Source organism: Salvelinus namaycush, chromosome 42, assembly GCF_016432855.1.
Source record: "Salvelinus namaycush isolate Seneca chromosome 42, SaNama_1.0, whole genome shotgun sequence".
NCBI classification, from domain to species: Eukaryota; Metazoa; Chordata; class Actinopteri; order Salmoniformes; family Salmonidae; genus Salvelinus; species Salvelinus namaycush.
Genome location: NC_052348.1, coordinates 21862894 through 21887489, shown reverse-complemented (window position 1 = coordinate 21887489; position 24596 = coordinate 21862894). Strand labels below are relative to the sequence as shown.

Sequence of the window (24596 nt, the reverse complement as noted above, 5' to 3'; positions counted from 1 at the left end):
ACAGGTTAACTGTCATAACATCTACTGTCTATCCACAGGTTAACTGTCATAACATCTACTGTCTATCCACAGGTTAACTGTCATAACATCTACTGTCTACCCACAGGTTAACTGTTATAACATCCACTGTCTACCCACAGGTTAACTGTCATAACAACTACTGTCTATCCACAGGTTAACTGTCATAACTACTGTCTATCCACAGGTTAACTGTTATAACATCTACTGTCTATCCACAGGTTAACTGTCATAACAACTACTGTCTATCCACAGGTTAACTGTTATAACATCTACTGTCTATCCACAGGTTAACTGTCATAACAACTACTGTCTATCCACAGGTTAACTGTCATAACATCTACTGTCTAAAAATATCAGAAAAAGATACCTGTTAGAGGGAAACAGCTAGTCAACCCCTGCACCATGTGGTCAGTCAGTTGTCCATGACAACCATGACAACTGACTTACCGTACAAGGTCTGCATGACTTTGTTCACGTATCAACTTGGTGCTTCAGTGTGAGAACATGGTTTGTGGTTATGTCTGCTTGTGAAGTAATTTCTCTCACCTGGTATAAGTAGATGCTATCAGACAGTCTGCAAAACACAAGTCCTGAAGCTGAACAATACAAAACAACCTCTGTCGTGCTCCAGTCTGGTAAGTTCAACTACCAGATCATTATAAGCTATTTTTATAATGAATATAATGATTGCCAGTATGTTTGCATTTACTATCAGCTCCTATATGGTGCTATTGCAATTAGTCCCGTTTTGTTATTTATTAAAAGTGAATAATATTAAAGCTATGTTGTATCATGTTGAGTATTGTTATGCTGATTGGTATGGTCTCCTACATGTTGTTTTACTACAGGTGTTGTTAAAGTCATGAGGAGAGACAACATCCTAACCTTTGCTGTGCTGTGTGTCTTCCATGCCTGGACTCTGGGTGTGGACTCCAAGATGGTAAGAGGATCTCTCAATCTGTAACATAGAACTAGAAGATTACTTCTGGAAGTGTTTTAGCACATAGGCCTTTTCAGCATTGCTCACAATCCAGCATCAACTTCTGTTTGTTCTATAGAACTATAGGATTTTGAGATGAGAACCTTGTTATGAAAGGGTATTACAAGCATATGGTCGTGCTATAGTTCATCTGTGAACAAGATCGCTGCAGTTAAACGTTTTCTTAAACCATTTCTCTTGTTTTTGGGCTGTTTTTCCCCTCCGTATTCTCTGAAGGTTCATCTCCGTCAGCCTGGTCTCAATTCCAGCACACCCTTAGACATGGTCCCTAACTGTGTTGACGACATGTATAACGGCTGCACTGAACAAATGTACAACAAGGTGCAGGAGGAATATCTGGAACATGAAAACAGCAATGTAAGGATCTTCAAACAAGCCTGGATGAAGGCAGAAGGATGTGCAAATAATGTGGAGAAACGATTCAAAAAGGACAAGTCCAATTCTAAAGACGGACTTACACATGATCATATCAAGGCTATCTGTGCTTACTCAGGAGGTGAAACTCAGATATACCCAGTGTTCAACCAAGCAGTCCGGACCAACAGATCAGAGTATACAACCTCCTTCCAGTTCCACTCCCTGCATTTCCTGCTGACTGACGCCATTCGCCTCCTGAAAGAAAACCAACAGGGCTGTCACACCACATACCGGAGAACCAACATGGAGTTTGGCGGTAAAGTTAACCAACTAATAAGATTCGGCTTCTTTGCCTCGAGCTCTTTCCTAAAGAACTTGACACATTTTGGAGAGAAGTCCTGCTTTGAGATAAAGACATGTGCAGGAGCTTATCTCAAGTCCTACCCAGAGATGGAAGAAAAGGAGAAGGAGGTGTTGATTCCACCTTTTGAGATGTTCAAAATTACCAAAAAGGAAAAAAGCCAGAATGTTCTTAACTGTAAATCTCTCTTCAAACTGGAGAGTGTAGGGTTCCAGAGCAATCTGAATTGTAAAGCTGTATAGGAAAATACAGCAGTCGAACTGTATGTTAGTCAATGAAGCTCTCTCTCATTCAGAGAGTGAAACGAAACAGGCTGGGTTGCTTGTGCTTGGTTGTTCCCTGTGGATTCCCCCATCACTGTAGACCTGTGTTATATACTGTATGTTCACATTGTTCTTCTTCTGCCAGGTCCTTTGCTCCATAATGTAAGACAGGGAGACACAGGGAGAAATCTAATATAGAAATCCTGCTACCAACAACTTCATCACAGTTTATATACACACCTGGGTTCAAATACTATTTGGAATATTTTCAAATACTTTAGCTGCGTTTAATTTAGCTTGCCTGTTGCAATGGAAGCAATATAACAGTCCCCAAAGTGCAAACTCTGCCCATCTAGCACTCCAGGCAGGTTAAATAAAACGCTCAAAGTATTTGAAAGATTTCAAATAGTGTTTGAACCCAGGTCTGATCATATTAAGCATTAACTGTAACTATATTTACTGTCGCATTAACTGTAACTTTGCCTACATGGAAAAATGTATTATCTAATGTGGTGTAATTTAGAGTTAATTATGTTTTTATCATACATTTTCAGCACTTGCCCTGTAGCATCAATAAAGCATCATTGAGCATGATTAAAGCAGTTCAATGGGATTCAAAGATAACCGTCGACATTGTGCATTCTCCACAACTACCAGAAGGGGCCAGCATTTCATGCATAAAACAGACTACATTTCATGACTATAACAGACTATAACAACTATTTTTAGCTACCGCTCTCTGTGGTCACCTCACCTGGTCCTGGAGAGCTACAGATGCAGGCTATTGTTCCAGCCCAGCAATAAAAACACTACATTCAGCATATCATGAACTTATCATCAAAGGTCTTAATGCCACAGTCTTCTTTAAAAGTATATACCAGCTAAGATTGAATGGGCCACCAACAGCAATGTAAACCGTAGAGCAAATGCATCCTATGAGATTTTAGGATTTAAATAGTGAATAAGCCTGAAATTGTTCAAGTAGTGTGAAGGGGATCATGGTCATGAGTGAGTTAGAGAGAAGATACCCAAGTTAAACATCGCCTAGGGACATTAGAGTTACAATTAGTTGTTCATACATTACTTTTTGTAATTGGGCATAGGTGAGTGTCTAGAAGCAATGTCAGTTAAAACATAAGAATAATTCGTGTCAGCACTCAAAAACTAGATTTCAAAGTTATTTCATGCTGTTTTATTCATTTAGAGGCAACGAGCTAAAACAAACATTGAGTACTGACAACAGTAGAAGCTCAGCTACAATACAGTATAAAACTAGTCCTACTCAGTATAGAATTATGGAGTAAACATGATGTGAAGTGGCATGTAAATGTCAGTCTTCCATCTTCCTTGGGCAACTCTCAATTTCCACAAAAGGGCAGAGGAATAAGACCAACAGATTCAAAACTAACTATTAAAAACAGCCAATGGGAGACCGGCACGAGAGTTTGTATTGTATGAGTGAGACCTGTACTGAAGTGGCATTTTATCTATGCAAATAGCAGATACAGGATAAATGACTGTCCGGAGGGAGGGAGGTGCACCAAACTGAAGGCAACTTGGTAACATCACAGCCACAAGCACCAGAGAGCTGTAACCCAGTGGTGGGCCGTCAGGGCCTGCAAGGCCTTCTATGCTGGCCTAAACATCATCAGAATATATATATTTTTTAAATATATTTTCCCACAAATATGTATTAAATTATTCCCCAGAGTAAGAGTTATACTCTTCATTTCATAGCTTTCCTCTTGGTTGCACTGCTTCCAGCCCCAGGTTGAGATTTTGAGGGCTGGTCTTTATGTTAGATCTTTTATCCAATCATATTCAGCCATCATGTGTTGCCAGGGATCTAAAATCTGCCCTCAGGCCTTCAGAATCAACCGTGCGGGCGCTTGTAGCTTATAGTGAATGGAAATGAAAATGTAGTGTCAACCAATCAGCTTTAGAGTTGGCTATTGTACGCCTTCTGGCTGGCTCCAGTGTTACACAGGAGCCAGCTAGCAGGCGTAGTGCGTGCACGTCTTTTGATTGGATTACCAATATTGAGAGGCAGGTCCTATGGAGATCTAGGAAACTGAATTTGATAAACGAATTAATTCGCGTACTACTAAGCTGTTTTTTCAACCCACAATGGCGGAAGGAGGAGAAGATATCGATTTGGTCGAGGATATAATTATAACGCCATTCTCAAGACGAACTTTTCAAGAAAAGTTAGACATTGTAAGGAGAGGTCGCCCGACGCCACAAAGCCTGTCACAGGCGGGAAAGTGCTTCGTTCGCTCGCCACTTTCAAAGTTTCAACTACGAGCGCTGTCAATGGTGCTTTTGAATACTTTTGGGGACACCGGAGTGGATCAACAGCTCAAAGAACAAACGCGCAGGGCAACGGAGCTGCACAATGAAAAGGTGAAGGGAAATATTGAAAAGACATGTTGTGTCATGTTTTGTCATTGTGTCATGTTTTTGGGTAAACACTGTTTACCCAAAAATGTCAATTTGTCAATTTCAAGGTGACGCAACGCCTGGTTATACTGCGTTTCTGTCTAAATGTATAGTTTCTAGAGCCATGGCATCATAATGAGGTGGATTAATTCGGGTGGGACTGTGTAGTACCTCACTGAAGGCCCAGGCCCCAGGCCCACGGCACGCCACTGCTGTAACCTGATGATAACTAGGATCATCTTTGAGTATACTCTAGATTGCAGTGAAGATGGTGACGTTTGTAGTGTGGGCTGTTTTCTCATTGACCTTCAGTATGGTCAATGGAATGGTATGTTAGGGTATGTGACATGTGCACACACACAAACTGAATGTTAAGCATTTTAAATCCTAAAAAGGTGAAATAGCTAAATCCTTTTTCTCCTCTCCAAGGTGAGGCCTGACACTGTTCTGGACATGGCACTTTCGTCTGTCGATGATGCATAAAAGGGCTGTGTTCCAGCTATGTTGACCAAGGTGAAAGTGTACCTGAAAGATGAGATTACAGCCAATACGACGACTTCGGGACTTGTTGGACAGACCATTATGATAATCCTGACAACAAAAAAGCTGATGGGGAATTTACAGTTGAACATATTGTTGCAATCAAGTTGTACTCTGGTATTTTTTACAAAACACTCAATGATGCAGTTCGTGTGGGAAAAGATAAATACAAAGCAAAAACATTTGAGTTCTATGCATGGCAATTTCTGCTGTCTGAGCCATACGTATTCTGAAAGAAAAAAATTATCCCAATGAATGTTTGAAAACCGTATATCGTGGAACTAAGCGTGTTTACAAGGGTCAATTAAATCAAGAAATTAGATTTGGCAAATGTCTCTCAACCTCTTGCTGCAGAATTTGGAACTGAAAATTGTTTTGAAATTGAAACATGCTATGGTGCCTCTGTGGAAAAATATACGATCGCGGGGTCACTTGAGGCAGAGGTTTTGATTCCCCCTTATGAGAAATTTAAAATTGAGGAAGTGAAAGATAGAAACACAGTCAAAGACCTGTGGTGCAAAGTTGTTTTGAAACTGAAAAGTGCAACATATTTAAGTGATGTGAACTGTGCTTTAGTGTAAATACAGATCAAGCCCCCGTTAGGAATCAGATAATGATTCTACTACTTTGCTGTATGTGGAGAAACAGATGAGCAATATCCGTACCTATTTGCATTGAGATTTAAATGATTAATATGACATCTTACATTTACTGAAATCTGTCATCTAGATGGTTCCTCTGTCTACAGCTTCTATCAATACCAACACTGTAAAATGTTATAACCCACTGCCTTAAAATTGTAAGTTATGTCAACACGGGACATTTTGTTAACATAACCTCATATTAGTATACAAGTTCATTCAACTCTAAATTGTACATCCAGGGTAAAGTTATATTGTGTGAATACAGCAATCTATTGAGTCATGTGCGTGGTCCATATCTTTTTGAGAGACATTCATCTTGGTTCATTTTCCGTCAAGATGTTTTAATCAAACAAGTCGACTTCTGCTTTCTTAAACTTTTTTTTAACAAATATATTTTGTTATACAAATATATTTTCAATATCTGTTAGTTATATTTTAATCAGTTAGTTGTTCACTGTTATTGTTACATTCTGACATCAGGACACAGATATTAAGATGTAATTCAATAGACTTGTACTACCCTGTGTAACGGACTCCATAGGGGATGCTTGCAGCTACTGCCAACATTAATAAAGAAAAACATTCTGCATTATTACATTCACATGTCTTTGTTAAACTTCCACTGAAGCCTCCTCCACTTTTGAGAGACTTAGGCCATGACACACGATTAACTAATGAATGAGTCAATGAATTAGTTGTTCAGTAAAGAGATACTGGAAACTACCAGTTGGTATTGAAGGAACTTTTACTGTTTTTACTGCATTGTGTAGAAATGGAAATACAAAATATATTTTTTTCAAACATTCAAAATAATGTAAAAACTTTCAGAATCTTGTAAACAAATATGTCAAAATGCAACATAAGGCAACATGGCATATAATAATAATCATAATAATTATATTAATAATAATGTCATAGAAATACTTTTGACTGTCACATGACCTTTCACCTTCGGCCAAATAAGGACTGTCTTGCTCCACAGTGCGCAGGCTACGCTACATCTTAAATCAGATTAACCGCTCAAATCAGATGTCTGGAACACTGGCTAGAGTTATTGACCAAGAGAGATAGAAATAGAGAGAGATCGACAGACAAAGAGAGAATCAGAGAGACAGACAGACAGGCAGGCAGGCAGACAGAGAGACAGACAGACAGACAGACAGACAGACAGACAGACAGACAGACAGACAGACAGACAGACAGACAGACAGACAGACAGACAGACAGACAGACAGACAGACAGACAGACAGACAGACAGACAGACAGACAGATGGTGAATCCCAAACCACCCCCTTGCCCCTACCAACTCGCTCGGTGAGCCCTCTGTTGTCACGTGTTGCTGACGAAACTCAGAGGGTGACTTCTAGAGAATGGCGAGGGGAACAATAAACCCTTCAACTTTGGGATACTCTCATGACTTGAATGATGCAATTCATGTTCCAATTTGTTTTCCAGTGTTCCCATAGAAACACATCACTGGAGGTTCCCCACCTTTCTTTCTTTTGTTTCTACAAATATGTACGAGGCTCCATAATGTAATGCCCACATTGGGAGAAACCTAATGCGAAACAACTGCTACAGTAGCAACAACTTCACCATAGGTTGCATACAGACCTGGGTTCAAGTACCTTAGCTGTGCTTGATTGAGCATGTTTGCTGCAATGGAATCAAAATAAAAGTCCCAAAAGTGCAAATCCTGCACACCTGGCACACCGGGCAGATTAAAGAAAACACTCAAAGTATTTGAAATATTTCAAATAGTATTTGAACCCAAGCCTGGTCATATATAGCATTTACTGTAACTATATTTACTGTAGCATTTACTGTAACTATATTTACTGTATCATTACCTGTAACTATATTTACTGTAGCCTGTACTGTAACTATATTTACTGTAGCATTAACTATGACCATATGTACTGTAGCATTTACTGTAATTATATGTACTGTAGCATTTACTGTAACTATATTTACTGTAGCATTAACTATTACTATATGTACTGTAGCATTTACTGTAACAATATATACTGTAGCATTTACAGTAACTATATTTACTGTAACTATGTTGTATACCATCTGTGATTGAATGGGCCACCAACAACAATGCAAACAATGGAACAAATGCATGCTACGAGATTTTCACATAAAACTTGCACTTCAAATCAAACTGTATTGGTCGTGTACACAGATTTGCATATGTCATCGCAGGTACGGTAAAATGCTTGTGTTTCTAGCTCCAAACGTGCAGTAATAATACCTAGAAACAATATGCACATAATCCAAAGTAAAAATAAAGAAATGGTGAAATATCAGAACGACCACTTGATTTCTATGCTATACCTGTGGTGCTAAAGGAATGACATCCCATGACATGTTTTAAACGTGATATGAAGCTCTAAATAAGTCTCAAATTACATAACAACAAGCACAATTGTAGAAACATGTACATTTATGGGGGCTATAATAAAGTAAGACAATTACATAAAGGTATTCAAAACGAGTCATATTATTCACAATTAAGGGGTATATTTCAGTATGTGATATTACTGGACACCTTGCAGACAGTGGCTTTAACTAGTTGTATGAGGTATTTTAGTGCTGGGCTGGAACAATATAATAGCTAGTAGTGAGAGAGGAGACACCTCACTCAAACCCACATTAGGGAAATTCATTAAGTATTTTTTTAAGTTTTTTACATTTGTTGAAGCCACTGTCTCAATATGACGTATTGTATTTGGCATTTAAGAAGAGAGGGTGGATGAGGTGGTATTGACTTGGGAGGAGGGGGATGTTCAGTAAGAGGGACAGTAGACATGTCCAGACTTCTGAAAATGTATAACAACTCAACAGCATGTTACTAATTTACAGTGCATTGTGGGAATGGCTCCATTTCATCTGTAGCCTAATAAACTGCATGCTTTCCCCAGTTGTAGTGGGAGGACCACACAACATGTCATCGCATCGATATGATGGTTATTATATCAATATTTGTCTATAAAGGTGGTGTTTCCACTAACATTTCTCACATAATTCATTTTACCAACACAAAACCATCCCACCTTGTCCAGCGTATTTTGTTTTGTCGACATTTGGAAAGTTTACCCAAAAATGTGCTGTTTCCATCAGGCCTGTCATGACATGTTTTACTCGCGTAAAAAGGTTGGATGGAAACCTGGTTACAGAGAAGCAGAGAGAGAGAGAGACATAGAGACACAGAGAGAGAGAGACACAGATAGAGACAGAGAGACACATAGAGAGACACAGATAGAGACAGAGAGACACATAGAGATACAGAGAGAGAGAGTCAGAGAGAAACACAGAGAGAGAGACACGGGAAGAGACACAGAGAGAGAGACAGAGACACAGAAAGAAAGAAAGCATCAGAGAGAGCAGTCTGTAAGCGGTACCTGGCAAACCACTTCCTTCAATTAAGTCAATTCTGGACATCGCTTCACAAAACGCACTCTCCCGATTGGCCAACTCCCCTCCCATTTCTGTCCTCTAATGGGGTGTGCTGGGCTGCTCTCCAGCACAGCCTCTTCAGGAACACAGTGGCTCCTAAAGCTCCAACCAGCACCCCCAGCAGGACACAGGAGATGTACACCCATACCGGTGATCTCCACAGCCCCGGGTCCACCCTGCCTTCGACACTGAGGTCCTCCATGGTGAGCTGGTAGGAGGCTGTGAGGCAGGGTTCGCTACCCCAGGAATAATCACCCTGGGCTGAGCAGCGGCAGGAGTAGAGGCCCAGGCTGGATCCAGAGACGGTGACTTCCAGGTGGGAGTGGTGCTGCTGGGTGTGGCGGCCCTGGGGGTGCTTCCAGACGCAGGGGAGAGGGGAGAGATGGGGGTGGTCACAGGGGAGGAGGACCACCAGGCCCTTCTTCACACGCAGCTCTTTCACCAAAGGGGAACAACGACCTGAGATGGGAAGGGGGTGGGAGGGAGGACAGAGAGAGGCAGAAGCAGAGATAGAAAGAGGAGTTGGAGGGAGAGGAGGAGTGAGAAGGAAGGATGGAGAGTAAAAGAGAGAGAAAGGGAGAGATAGGAAGTATGGGAGATGGGTAAGAGGAGGGAGTTACAAGAGGAGAGGAAGAGCGAGAGCGAGAGATCGTCCTAATTCTGTTTGGAAATGTAGTAGATTTGGTGGACGTGTTTAATAGTGGAATAGATGTGGTATGAGGGCTGTATGCATGTTTAATAGTGGAATAGATGTGGTATGAGGGCTGTATGCATGTTTAATAGTGGAATAGGTGTGGTATGAGGGCTGTATGCATGTTTAATCGTGGAACGTGATAAGGGCTTTATACGTTTTTAAGAGTGGAATAGATGTGATATAAGAACCTTATGCATGGGTAATAGTGGAATAGATGTTATATAAGGGCCTAAAACATGTTTAATAGTGGACTAGATGTGATATAAGAACCTTATGCATGGGTAATAGTGGAATATAATTGATATAATTATATAATATAAATATGATATATATTTTTTTAAACCTTTATTTAACTAGACAAGTCAGTTTAAGAACAAATTCTTATTGGCAATAACGGCCTACCCCGGCCAAACCCTAAACCAGACGATGCTGGGCCAAATGTGCGCCGCCCTATGGGACTCCCAATCACGGGCGGTTGTGATACAGCCTGGAATCAAACAAGGGTCTGTAGGACGCCTCTAGCACTACAATTAAAATCCACCTGTTTAATAGTGGAATAGTGTTCATACTCACCCTCTCCAGTGCCACACACATTCAAAGGGTCCCCTGACTTCCTCTGCACTGGAGAGCTGAGGACAGAGAGAGAGAGAGAAAGAAGAAAGAGAGATGGGGAGATGTGATGGTGACAGTGAAACAACTAGTTTGAAAGGAAGGAAGATAAAGCAAGGTTTTGGACAGCAGGAGACAGAGAGAGAAAGAGAGACAGAGAGAGAGATACAACCTATATTTATGTTGATTTATTTTCCTTTTTGCACATCATTACAACACTGTATATTTAGACATAATATGACACTTAAAATGTCTTTATTCTTTTGGAGTGTACTGTTAAATGTAAACTTTTTATTGTTTATTTCACTTTTGTTTATTATCTATTTGACTTCCTTTGGCAATGTAAACATATGTTTCCCATGCCAATAAAGCCCCTTAAATTGAAATTGAATTGACAGAGACAGAGAGTGGGAGACAGAGACAGAAATAGAGACAGGGAGAGAGGCCTACCAAGGAGGACCTTAACATATGTTTCCCATGCCAATAAAGCCCTTAAATTGAATTCAGAGAGAGAGAAAGAGAGAGACTCAAACCACCACAAGGAGAATGCTATGTAGACTCACTCCGCAACACAGGCTCTCTTGTTGACGTCCCACACACAACCCAGTGCTGCTGCCCGGGCACACACCTGACAGCTGGAGTACACCCTGCACCCCTCTACTGGCACACGGGACAGAGAGGAGGGTGAGCCTACCACCACATGGCCCTGGGAGGGAGCAAAGGGTTAAAGATGTCTGTGTGTCTGTCTGAGTGTGTGTGTGCGTGTGTGTGTGTGTGTGTGTCTGATACCTGGTGTATGAGGATGTTGTTGACGGGCTCTACTGAGGTTGTTAGTGGGATCTCCTGCAGCAGAGTAGCAGTACGACCAACGATAGACACACTGTGCAACTCCCCCTGATCTGTGTGAAAACACACATCGATTCACACCACAGAACATAATCAACCACAAAATGAGAATATTTTCTGAAATGTTCAGCATAGTCAATTAACTGCCTGGTCTATTGATTACTTGATGTTTCTCTCTCTCACCTGTTCCCAGATGTAGTAGGGCAGCATCACTGTTGGAGATGTTGGTGGCTGTGATCCTGGTGTATATGGTTCCCCTCCTCACCAGAAGGGGCGCTGCGTCCACAGTGTCCGTCAACAGAGGGTGTTCCTTGACAAACTGCAGCACGCGGTCGGGCATGTCGAAGGAGGAGTTATAACCCTGGGCTCTCAGGACATCGTTGATACACTGAGGGGGAACAGAGAACACTTCAGCATGTTATGACGATGATGGACATACTAGGACACTATATGATAATAACCCTTAAATGGAAAATGACTACGTGGATTTGTCCAATAACAAAGAAACACTCATTTTCGAAAGAAGCACTAACTTTCGCTATCCGTTGCAAAACGTTTTTTTTTTATGTTTTCCATTGCATGCCCTAAATACAACCAGGTGAGTCTGGTGAATACCTGTCCAGGTCGGGGGTCGGGTACAGACTCAGAGCTCCCACTGTTCACACAGTTCCTTTTCATATCTCTGAAGCCTCCCGTTGCAAACACCTTGGTGATGTCAGCCAGGCTGTACACACACACTGCTGTCACGCGCTCTCCTTTCCTAAACACACACACACATTACCATGTTCATTACAGTAATGCCGTCTGTATGAGTCATTGTAACATAATATTCATATTTAGTGATTCTCCTCTCTCTTCCCCTCACAATCTGTCCTCTCTCTCATTCTCTCTCCACCCCATTCCCCATCTCTACTCCTCCTCTACCTCCCTCTCTCCCCATCTCTACTCCTCCTCTACCTCCATCTCTCCCCATCTCTACTCCTCCTCAACCTCCCTCTCTCCCCATCTCTACTCCTCCTCTACCTCCCTCTCTCCCCATCTCTACTCCTCCTCTACCTCCCTCTCTCCCCATCTCTACTCCTCTACCTCCCCATCTCTACTCCTCATCTACCTCCCTCTCTCTCCATCTCTACTCCTCCTCTACCTCCCTCTCTCCCCATCTCTACTCCTCATCTACCTCCCTCTCTCCCCATCTCTACTCCTCCTCTACCTCCCTCTCTCTCCATCTCTACTCCTCCTCTACCTCCCTCTCTCCCCATCTCTACTCCTCCTCTACCTCCCTCTCTCTCTCCCATTCTCTACTCATCCTCTACCTCCCTCTCTCCCCATCTCTACTCCTCCTCTACCTCCCCTCTCCCCATCTCTACTCCTCCTCTACCTCCCCTCTCCCCATCTCTACTCCTCCTCTACCTCCCTCTCTCTCCATCTCTACTCCTCCTCTACCTCCCTCTCTCCCCATCTCTACTCCTCCTCTACCTCCCTCTCTCCCCATCTCTACTCCTCCTCTACCTCCCTCTCTCCCCATCTCTACTCCTCCTCTACCTCCCTCTCTCCCCATCTCTACTCCTCCTCTACCTCCCTCTCTCCCCATCTCTACTCCTCCTCTACCTCCCTCTCTCCCCATCTCTACTCCTCCTCTACCTCCCTCTCTCCCCATCTCTACTCTTCCTCTACCTCCCCATCTCTACTCCTCCTCTACCTCCCTCTCTCCCCATCTCTACTCCTCCTCTACCTCCCTCTCTCCCCATCTCTACTCCTCCTCTACCTCCCTCTCTCCCCATCTCTATCCCCCCTCTCTCTTCCCCTCTCCACCCCCTTACCCCTGGGAGGTGAAGAGGGTGTAGAAGAGTGTGCTGCTGGGGTCTCCCAGGCGGTGTTCCAGGGGGTAGGTGTGGGTCAGGACGGTGTAACGCTGGCCACTGTCCCGGTCCTGACACACCAGCTGAGCCTTCAGGAAACTGGTCCAGCGCTTCTGCAGGGTCTTAGAGCCCCCCACGTCTCCCTGGCAGACAGGGAAAGGGATGGGGGGAGAGGGGGATGAGAAGGATGGAGAGAGAGCACGAGACAAAGCACACATGAGCAAAATAGAGGGAGAGAGAGAGAAAGAGAGGAAAGACAGACAGAGAGAGAGAGAGATGTATCTCACCTTGCAGACTCTGGCCACCCGTGTGACCCTGACCTTGCTATAAAGGTCGTACTCTCTGGCGTTCTCCGTGAAGAAGAAGTAGATTTTATCATCGTCTCCAGGACTCTCCCTGACCAGGGCCGAACTCACAAACTCTGGATCTGGACTCGTCAGAGAATTACATATTAATGACATATTATATGTAGTGCTTCCCAACTCCAGTCCTCAACACCCCCGATGGTTCACATTTTCGTTGTAGCCCCAGACAAACTTGCCAATTTTCTCATCAGTGGTGTTTCCACCAAACTGTCTTTTTGCGGATAAAAATCAATGTGTGATGACGTAGACACACAAAACATTATTTATTTGCTTAAGTTTTCATGTACCGAATAAAAATGTAAACTTCAATGTGTTTCCTTTTTGAACTGTACCGATAGTTATATCCCAAAAACTGTTAGGTTAAATAGCAAATGTAGATATTCTGGTCTTGGCACGAGCGCTCTAGCCAACAGCTCACAGATACAGTGTGGGAAGGCTAGTCTACATGATGAGATTACTATGGATAAGAGCAAGAATATTTGTATTTGTCAAACTGCAGTCATCATGTCACCAGAATAAGACCATCGATATTTATTGGAAAAGAGCATCAAAATCACCTTGCACTTTCAGTTATTTCATCTGTAGCCTCATAAACTGCATGATTTCCCGAGTCATAGTGGGAGGACCACACAACATGTCATCGCATGACTCCAAGTTTACTTCCATATGATGGTTGTTACATCAATACCAGCACATAAAGACGTTTCCATCGCCACTTCTCACATAATTCATTCTACCGCCACAGTTATCTGTTGGCATTTATAAAACTGTACCAAAACATCCTGTTTCCATCAGAGCTGTGGTGATTTGCATTTCATACGGTACGACTTTACTGGCATAAAACATGTGGATGGTTGTGGATATAGACCATCATCAAAGAGAACTCATTAGGTAAGTAACACTACAATGCTAAACCGCATCCTGAGTTAAACTCTTCATTGGACACATTCTGTTGTTGTTTCGGTGTTACAGAAGTTTGGACAGTAGAAGTATTTGATCATCTTTCCCATCATGCATTGGGAGTGTATGTGATTGACAGATGGGTCTCACCATTGAGCCAGTTGATGGACGGAGGCACGCGCACCTGTTGACCTGTTGCCCTGGTGATGTCAAACTCTGTGCCCCAGAAGTTAGAAGGGGAGGCGGTGTACAGCACTCCATCTACAGTACACATATAGACAGGATGTGATAGAGTGAGTGTGTGTGTGTGTGTGTGTGTGTGAGTGAGTGTGAGCATGTGTGTGTGTGTGTGTGTGTGAGTGTCTAACCTGCAGTAACAGCAGTGTGAGATTGTCTGGGATCATAAGGACATTTCCCATTCCCATTCTCCATCGTCACCTTCTTCCTTCACTAGGGCAAACGTCACTGGGTCCTGAACACACACACAGTCTATATTTAGTATGTCAACCAGTGGAGGCTGCTGAGGGGAGGATGGCTCATAGTAATGTCTGGAACGGCGCGAATGGAACGGCATCAAACACATGGAAACCATATTTGATATGGTTCCACTGATTCCGCTCCAGCCATTACCACGAGCCTGGTCTCCCCAATTAAGGTCCCACCTCCTGTGTAGTGAACATCATGTGTGTAAGCCTATCAACTAAATACATTAATTGAATGAATAACATGCATTTAACCACAACAGTTAAAGAGCATCTAGCAGGTGTATCAAAATAATAATAATAATATAGGAGTAGAGTATAATAATAATAATAATATAGGATTAGAGTATAATAATAATAATAATATAGGAGTAGAGTATAATAATAATAATAATATAGGATTAGAGTATAATATTAATATAGGAGTAGAGTATAATAATAATAATATAAGATTAGAGTATAATATTAATATAGGAGTAGAATATAATAATAATAATAATATAGGATTAGAGTATAATATTAATATAGGTATAGAATGTAATAATAACAATAATAATATTAATATAGGTATAGAATGTAATAATAACAATAATAATAATAATATAGGATTAGAGTATAATATTAATAATAATAATATAGGATTAGAGTATAATAATAATAATATTGTAGGTGTAGAGTATAATAATAATAATAATATTTTAGGTGTAGAGTATAATAATAATAATATTTTAGGTGTAGACTATAATAATAATAATATTTTAGGTGTAGACTATAATAATAATAATATTTTAGGTGTAGACTATAATAATAATACTAAATGATATAGGTGTAGAGTATAATAATAATAATATTGTAGGTGTAGAGTATAATAATAATACTAAATGATATAGGTGTAGACTATAATAATAATAATATTGTAGGTGTAGAGTATAATAATAATAATATTGTAGGTGTAGAGTATAATAATAATAATATTGTAGGTGTAGAGTATAATAATAATATTGTAGGTGTAGAGTATAATAATAATAATATTGTAGGTGTAGAGTATAATAATAATAATATTGTAGGTGTAGAGTATAATAATAATAATATTGTAGGTGTAGAGTATAATAATAATACTAAATGATATAGGTGTAGACTATAATAATAATAATATTGTAGGTGTAGAGTATAATAATAATAATATTTTAGGTGTAGAGTATAATAATAATAATATTGTAGGTGTAGAGTATAATAATAATAATATTGTAGGTGTAGAGTATAATAATAATATTGTAGGTGTAGAGTATAATAATAATAATATTGTAGGTGTAGAGTATAATAATAATAATATTGTAGGTGTAGAGTATAATAATAATATTGTAGGTGTAGAGTATAATAATAATAATATTGTAGGTGTAGAGTATAATAATAATAATATTGTAGGTGTAGAGTATAATAATAATAATATTGTAGGTGTAGAGTATAATAATAATATTGTAGGTGTAGAGTATAATAATAATAATAATAATATAGGTGTAGAGTATAATAATAATAATATTGTAGGTGTAGAGTATAATAATAATAATAATATAGGTGTAGAGTATAATAATAATAATATTGTAGGTGTAGAGTATAATAATAATAATATTTTAGGTGTAGAGTATAATAATAATAATATTGTAGGTGTAGAGTATAATAATAATAATATTGTAGGTGTAGAGTATAATAATAATAATAATATAGGTGTAGAGTATAATAATAATAATATTGTAGGTGTAGAGTATAATAATAATAATATTTTAGGTGTAGAGTATAATAATAATAATATTGTAGGTGTAGAGTATAATAATAATAATATTTTAGGTGTAGAGTATAATAATAATAATATTGTAGGTGTAGAGTATAATAATAATAATATTGTAGGTGTATAGTATAATAATAATATTGTAGGTGTAGAGTATAATAATAATAATATTGTAGGTGTATAGTATAATAATAATATTGTAGGTGTAGAGTATAATAATAATAATATTGTAGGTGTAGAGTATAATAATAATAAATAATACAGGTGTAGAGTATAATAATAATAATATTGTAGGTGTAGAGTATAATAATAATAATATTGTAGGTGTAGAGTATAATATTAATAATAATAATATAGGTGTAGAGTATAATAATAATAATATTGTAGGTGTAGAGTATAATAATAATAATATTGTAGGTGTAGAGTATAATAATAATAATATTGTAGGTGTAGAGTATAATAATAATAATATTGTAGGTGTAGAGTATAATATTAATAATAATAATATAGGTGTAGAGTATAATAATAATAATATTGTAGGTGTAGAGTATAATAATAATAATATTTTAGGTGTAGAGTATAATAATAATAATATTGTAGGTGTAGAGTATAATAATAATAATAATAATATAGGTGTAGAGTATAATAATAATAATATTGTAGGTGTAGAGTATAATAATAATAATAATAATATAGGTGTAGAGTATAATAATAATAATATTGTAGGTGTAGAGTATAATAATAATAATATTTTAGGTGTAGAGTATAATAATAATAATATTGTAGGTGTAGAGTATAATAATAATAATATTGTAGGTGTAGAGTATAATAATAATATTGTAAGTGTAGAGTATAATAATAATAATATTGTAGGTGTAGACTATAATAATAATAATAATAATATTGTAGGTGTAGAGTATAATAATAATAATATTGTAGGTGTAGAGTATAATAATAATAATATTGTAGGTGTAGAGTATAATAATAATAATATTGTAAGTGTAGAGTATAATAATAATAATATTGTAGGTGTATAGTATAATAATAATATTGTAGGTGTAGACTATAATAATAATAATATTGTAGGTGTAGAGTATAATAATAATAATATTGTAAGTGTAGAGTATAATAATAATAATATTGTAGGTGTATAGTATAATAATAATATTGTAGGTGTAGAGTATAATAATAATAATATTGTAGGTGTATAGTATAATAATAATATTGTAGGTGTAGAGTATAATAATAATAATATTGTAGGTGTATAGTATAATAATAATATTGTAGGTGTAGAGTATAATAATAATAATATTGTAGGTGTATAGTATAATAATAATATTGTAGGTGTATAGTATAATAATAATATTGTAGGTGTAGAGTATAATAATAATAATATTGTAGGTGTAGAGTATAATAATAATAATATTGTAGGTGTATAGTATAATAATAATAATAATAATACAGGTGTAGAGTATAATAATAATAATATTGTAGGTGTATAGTATAATAATAATAATATTGTAGGTGTAGAGTATAATAATAATATTGTAGGTGTATAGTATAATAATAATATTGTAGGTGTAGAGTATAATAATAATAATATTGTAGGTGTATAGTATAATAATAATAATAATAATATAGGTGTAGAGTATAATAATAATATTGTAGGTGTAGAGTATAATAATAATAATATTTTAGGTGTAGAGTATAATAATAATAATATTTTAGGTGTAGAGTATAATAATAATAATAATAATATTTTAGGTGTAGACTATAATAATAATACTAAATGATATAGGTGTAGACTATAATAATAATATTTTAGGTGTAGACTATAATAATAATACTAAATGATATAGGTGTAGAGTATGAGAAGAGACAGAGGAGAGAGAACGTGACTGACTATGACAGCACACTGGGGATCGTAAGCGTAGGAGCCACAGACGTAGATCCTTCCATCCTTCAGAACCTCCAGCAGACAGATGTAGTTATAACATTCATCCTGTAGAGGGAGACAAAGAGCCATGTCTCAAACAGCGTCCTATTCTCCCCTATAGGCCCTGGTCAAAAGTGGTGCACTGAATAGGGACTAGGGTGCCATCTGAGGTTAGCAGAGGGGTACAACGTAAGCCTGTTTGTATCTAGTAAATACATCTTTACGATCTATGAGGAAACAGTTCAAGTGCCCTGGGATAAGGAATATTTGGGGGATTTTCAAGTCCCTGATTGCCTTTTAGTTTAAGCTAGGCTGAAGCGCGTTTGGCAACTCCTTCCTAGCACAGGGCCATAACAGAGCAGGATAAAGTTGCCTCTAGACACAGATCTCAGGTCAGTTTACATTCCTCACCATAATTGCTAAGGTTAGGATTTGGAGTAGATAACATGATCCTAGATCAGGAGAACCTAGCTCTAAACAGATCAATAAACTATGGTTAGAATCAGTAGAATAAAGCAGGGTTTCTCAACTCAGGTGAGGAGGAGAGGAGAGGAGACAGGAAACGGGAGGAGAGGAGACGGGAGGAGAGGAGATGGGAGTAGAGGATATGGGAGAATGGAGCCTTAGTGTCAGAGAGAGACAGAGGAAGAAGAAAATTAAGAGAATGAGGAAGAGAGAAGAAATATGACAAATATTTGTTGTTTAGATTTAAAGGAGAGTATGTAGACATACTGTACTTTGTATTTCACACAGAGTGAGTCTATGCAACTTATTATGTGTCAAGGTTGAGCACATTTTTACTTCTGAACGTATTTAGGCATGCCATAACAAAGGGGTTGAATACTTTCTGACTCGAGACATATCAGCTTTAAATCTTTTATTAATTTGTAAAAAAAAAATGGAAAAACATATTTCCACATTATGAGTTATTGTGTGTAGGACATAAAATCTAAATTAATCATTTTAAAAATTCAGCGTTTAAACAACAAAATGTGGAAAAAGTCTAGGCTGTGAATACTTTCTGAAGTCCTGTAGCTGATATCATGACTTCCAGCATGACAATCAACATCATAACTAATAGTGAGAGAGAACTATTTCTCACACACCCAGTAACTTAGAGATGAACACGGATAGTCATGCCATGTTCCTTGGTCTGATGAACTGTAAGAGAACCACACACAGTTCTCCCCTACATCACCACCAGGCTGTCCACTCTCCCAATACCTGCAGTAGAAACAACAGAGTTAGACTGACCTCTCTCTCAGAACATAGAGTATGAACAACACAGAGTTAGACTGATCACTCTCTCAGAACCTAGAGTATGAACAACAGAGTTAGACTGACCACTCTCTCAGAACCTAGAGTATGAACAACACAGAGTTAGACTGACCCCTCTCTCAGAACCTAGAGTATGAACAACAGAGTTAGACTGACCACTCTCACAGAACCTAGAGTATGAACAACACAGAGTTAGACTGACCTCTCTCTCAGAACCTAGAGTATGAACAACACAGAGTTAGACTGACCACTCTCTCAGAACCTAGAGTATGAACAACACAGAGTTAGTCTGATCACTCTTTCAGAACCTAGAGTATGAACAACACAGAGTTAGACTGACCCCTCTCTCAGAACATAGAGTATGAATAACACAGAGTTAGACTGGCCACTCTCTCAGAACCTAGAGTATGAACAACACAGAGTTAGACTGACCCCTCTCTCAGAACCTAGAGTATGAACAACACAGAGTTAGACTGACCTCTCTCTCAGAACCTAGAGTATGAACAACACAGAGTTAGACTGACCCCTCTCTCAGAACCTAGAGTATGAACAACACAGAGTTAGACTGACCCCTCTCTCAGAACCTAGAGTATGAACAACACAGAGTTAGACTGACCCCTCTCTCAGAACCTAGAGTATGAACAACACAGAGTTAGACTGACCCCTCTCTCAGAACCTAGAGTATGAACAACACAGAGTTAGACTGACCACTCTCTCAGAACCTAGAGTATGAACAACAGAGTTAGACTGACCACTCTCACAGAACCTAGAGTATGAACAACACAGAGTTAGACTGACCCCTCTCTCAGAACCTAGAGTATGAACAACACAGAGTTAGACTGATCACTCTCTCAGAACCTAGAGTATGAACAAGACAGAGTTAGACTGACCACTCTCTCAGAACCTAGAGTATGAACAACACAGAGTTAGACTGACCACTCTCTCAGAACCTAGAGTATGAACAACACAGAGTTAGACTGACCACTCTCTCAGAACCTAGAGTATGAACAACACAGAGTTAGACTGACCACTCTCTCAGAACCTAGAGTATGAACAACACAGAGTTACACTGACCACTCTCTCAGAACCTAGAGTATGAACAACACAGAGTTAGACTGACCTCTCTCTCAGAACCTAGAGTATGAACAACACAGAGTTAGACTGACCACTCTCTCAGAACCTAGAGTATGAACAACACAGAGTTAGACTGATCTCTCTCTCAGAACCTAGAGTATGAACAACACAGAGTTAGACTGACCTCTCTCTCAGAACCTAGAGTATGAACAACACAGAGTTAGACTGACCACTCTCTCAGAACCTAGAGTATGAACAACACAGAGTTAGTCTGATCACTCTTTCAGAACCTAGAGTATGAACAACACAGAGTTAGACTGACCCCTCTCTCAGAACATAGAGTATGAATAACACAGAGTTAGACTGGCCACTCTCTCAGAACCTAGAGTATGAACAACACAGAGTTAGACTGACCCCTCTCTCAGAACCTAGAGTATGAACAACACAGAGTTAGACTGACCTCTCTCTCAGAACCTAGAGTATGAACAACACAGAGTTAGACTGACCCCTCTCTCAGAACCTAGAGTATGAACAACACAGAGTTAGACTGACCCCTCTCTCAGAACCTAGAGTATGAACAACACAGAGTTAGACTGACCCCTCTCTCAGAACCTAGAGTATGAACAACACAGAGTTAGACTGACCCCTCTCTCAGAACCTAGACTATGAACAACACAGAGTTAGACTGACCCCTCTCTCAGAACCTAGAGTATGAACAACACAGAGTTAGACTGACCACTCTCTCAGAACCTAGAGTATGAACAACACAGAGTTAGACTGACCTCTCTCTCAGAACCTAGAGTATGAACAACACAGAGGTAGACTGACCACTCTCTCAGAACCGAGAGTATGAACAACACAGAGTTAGACTGGTCACTCTCTCAGAACCTAGAGTATGAACAACACAGAGTTAGACTGACCACTCTCTCAGAACCTAGAGTATGAACAACACAGAGTTAGACTGACCACTCTCTCAGAACCTAGAGTATGAACAACACAGAGTTAGACTGACCACTCTCTCAGAACCTAGAGTATGAACAACACAGAGTTAGACTGACCACTCTCTCAGAACCTAGAGTATGAACAACACAGAGTTAGACTGACCACTCTCTCAGAACCTAGAGTATGAACAACACAGAGTTAGACTGATCACTCTCTCATAACCTAGAGTATGAACAACACAGAGTTAGACTGACCACTCTCTCAGAACCTAGAGTATGAACAACACAGAGTTAGACTGACCACTATCTCAGAACCTAGAGTATAAACAACACAGAGTTAGTCTGATCACTCTTTCAGAACCTAGAGTATGAACAACACAGAGTTAGACTGACCCCTCTCTCAGAACATAGAGTATGAACAACACAGAGTTAGACTGACCCCTCTCTCAGAACCTAGAGTATGAACAACACAGAGTTAAACTGACCCCTCTCTCAGAACCTAGAGTATGAACAACACAGAGTTAGACTGACCCCTCTCTCAGAACCTAGAGTATGAACAACACAGAGTTAGACTGACCACTCTCTCAGAACCTAGAGTATGAACAACACAGAGTTAGACTGACCACTCTCTCAGAACCTAGAGTATGAACAACACAGAGTTAGACTGACCACTCTCTCAGAACCTAGAGTATGAACAACACAGAGTTAGACTGACCACTCTCTCAGAACCTAGAGTATGAACAACACAGAGTTAGACTGACCCCTCTCTCAGAACATAGAGTATGAACAACACAGAGTTAGACTGACCCCTCTCTCAGAACCTAGAGTATGAACAACACAGAGTTAAACTGACCCCTCTCTCAGAACCTAGAGTATGAACAACACAGAGTTAGACTGACCCCTCTCTCAGAACCTAGAGTATGAACAACACAGAGTTAGACTGACCACTCTCTCAGAACCTAGAGAGATGTGGTCAGTGTTATTAGAGCAGTAGCCTCTTACCTTGGGGTGGTCAGTGTTATTAGAGCAGTAGTCTCTTAACTTGGGGTGGTCAGTGTTATTATAGAGCAGTAGTCTCTTACCTTGGGGTGGTCAGTGTTATTATAGAGCAGTAGTCTCTTACCTTGGGGTGTTCAGTGTTATTATAGAGCAGTAGTCTCTTACCTTGGGGTGGTCAGTGTTATTATAGAGCAGTAGTCTCTTACCTTGGGGTGGTCAGTGTTATTATAGAGCAGTAGTCTCTTACCTTGGGGTGGTCAGTGTTATTATAGAGCAGTAGTCTCTTACCTTGGGGTGTTCAGTGTTATTATAGAGCAGTAGTCTCTTACCTTGGGGTGGTCAGTGTTATTATAGAGCATTAGTCTCTTACCTTGGGGTGGTCAGTGTTATTATAGAGCAGTAGTCTCTTACCTTGGGGTGGTCAGTGTTATTATAGAGCAGTAGTCTCTTACCTTGGGGTGGTCAGTGTTATTATAGAGCAGTAGTCTCTTACCTTGGGGTGGTCAGTGGGGTGCCGTCCACCCATTTCCAGGTCCCCTCAGTAACAGAGTCAGTCAGACCAATCCAGACACTAGTGTTGAGCTTGAAGAGAAATTCCTGTTGGTGAGAAAGATATTGATATTGTCAACTACTATAGACTACATGTGTTAAATACTGGAAGATACATTACTGACCAATGCATGTTTGATCATCCCCCCCCCCGCCATATATCTCTCTCTCACCCGTTCCTCATCACTGTTTATGATCACCAGGTCTGCTCCTCTCTCCAGACAGGCCTGTCTGCTCTCCTCCCAGGTTTTAGCCTCAGTAAACAGGAAGTACCAACTGGAGTTAAACTTCTGCCAGCCTTCAGGGCAGGTTTGTTCTACAAGACAAAAACATGAATTCTCATCTTATTATTCTGCACCTATTATTGTAGAATACAAACACAAGTTGACTGCATATTAGATATGGGATGTTATGATCATTTATTAGGTGAACTCACTCAGATTAGAGAACTTTCTCATGACATCATCTTTCTCTTTCTGTAGCTGGTCTCTCTCTTTAGTCAGGGTGTTGTAACTGGTCTGTAGCTGGTCTCTCTCTTCAGTCAGGGTGTTACTACTGGTCTGTAGCTGGTCTCTCGCTTTAGTCAGGGTGTTGTAACTGATCTGTAGCTGGTCTCTCGCTTTAGTCAGGTTGTTGTAACTGGTCTGTAGCTGGCCTCTCTCTGTTGAGGCGTGATGACCAATGACTCCATCTGTAAAAGTGAAAAGTTAATCAGACATGTAACTACCACACCATTGATGATTAAGTATGATTAAGTAGGCTACTTAAGTCTCAGTGACAACATACTAAACTTACAGTAGACAGACAGTATGATCCCAGCCAGTAGGAGAACACACAGCAGCCCCAGACACACTGCAGCAACTCCAGAGGGTCTCTTCCACCACTGAAAATGTACTGAATCACACATTATTAAAGTATGATATTTGGTAATGTGTTTTACTGTATCATCCACGATTGGGACAAATAAATAAAATAAAATTGTATTTGTCACATGCGCCGTATCCAAAAGGTGTTTTAAGAAAAAATAAATAAAAGTAACAAATAATTAAAGAGCAGCAGTAAAATACCAATAGAGAGGCTATAAAAACAGGGGTTACCGGTACAGAGGCAGTGTGCGGGAGCACTGGTGTCGAGGTAATTTAAGTAACATGTACATGTAGGTAGAGTTATTAAAGTGACTATGCATAGAT

The 24596-nt window shown here is 39.3% G+C and overlaps 2 protein-coding genes across 2 annotated transcripts; one reads left to right on the top strand and one right to left on the bottom strand.

The window, feature by feature from the left end:
• Nucleotides 1-883: 883 nt before the first annotated feature.
• LOC120035049 (erythroblast NAD(P)(+)--arginine ADP-ribosyltransferase-like) lies at nt 884-1981 on the top strand. Its single transcript, XM_038981810.1, has 2 exons — nt 884-961; nt 1238-1981. Exons 1-2 carry the CDS (start codon nt 884-886, stop codon nt 1979-1981), a joined length of 822 nt encoding a protein of 273 aa, XP_038837738.1.
• Nucleotides 1982-9077: 7096 nt separating this feature from the next.
• LOC120035048 (semaphorin-4F-like) lies at nt 9078-23383 on the bottom strand. The gene is given in 13 exon segments (XM_038981809.1): nt 9078-9547; nt 10356-10411; nt 10955-11097; nt 11181-11290; nt 11421-11625; nt 11853-11997; nt 13058-13239; nt 13384-13523; nt 14512-14622; nt 14730-14800; nt 14802-14833; nt 18533-18631; nt 23351-23383. Coding segments are annotated over 13 exon segments (1797 nt in total).
• Nucleotides 23384-24596: the final 1213 nt, after the last annotated feature.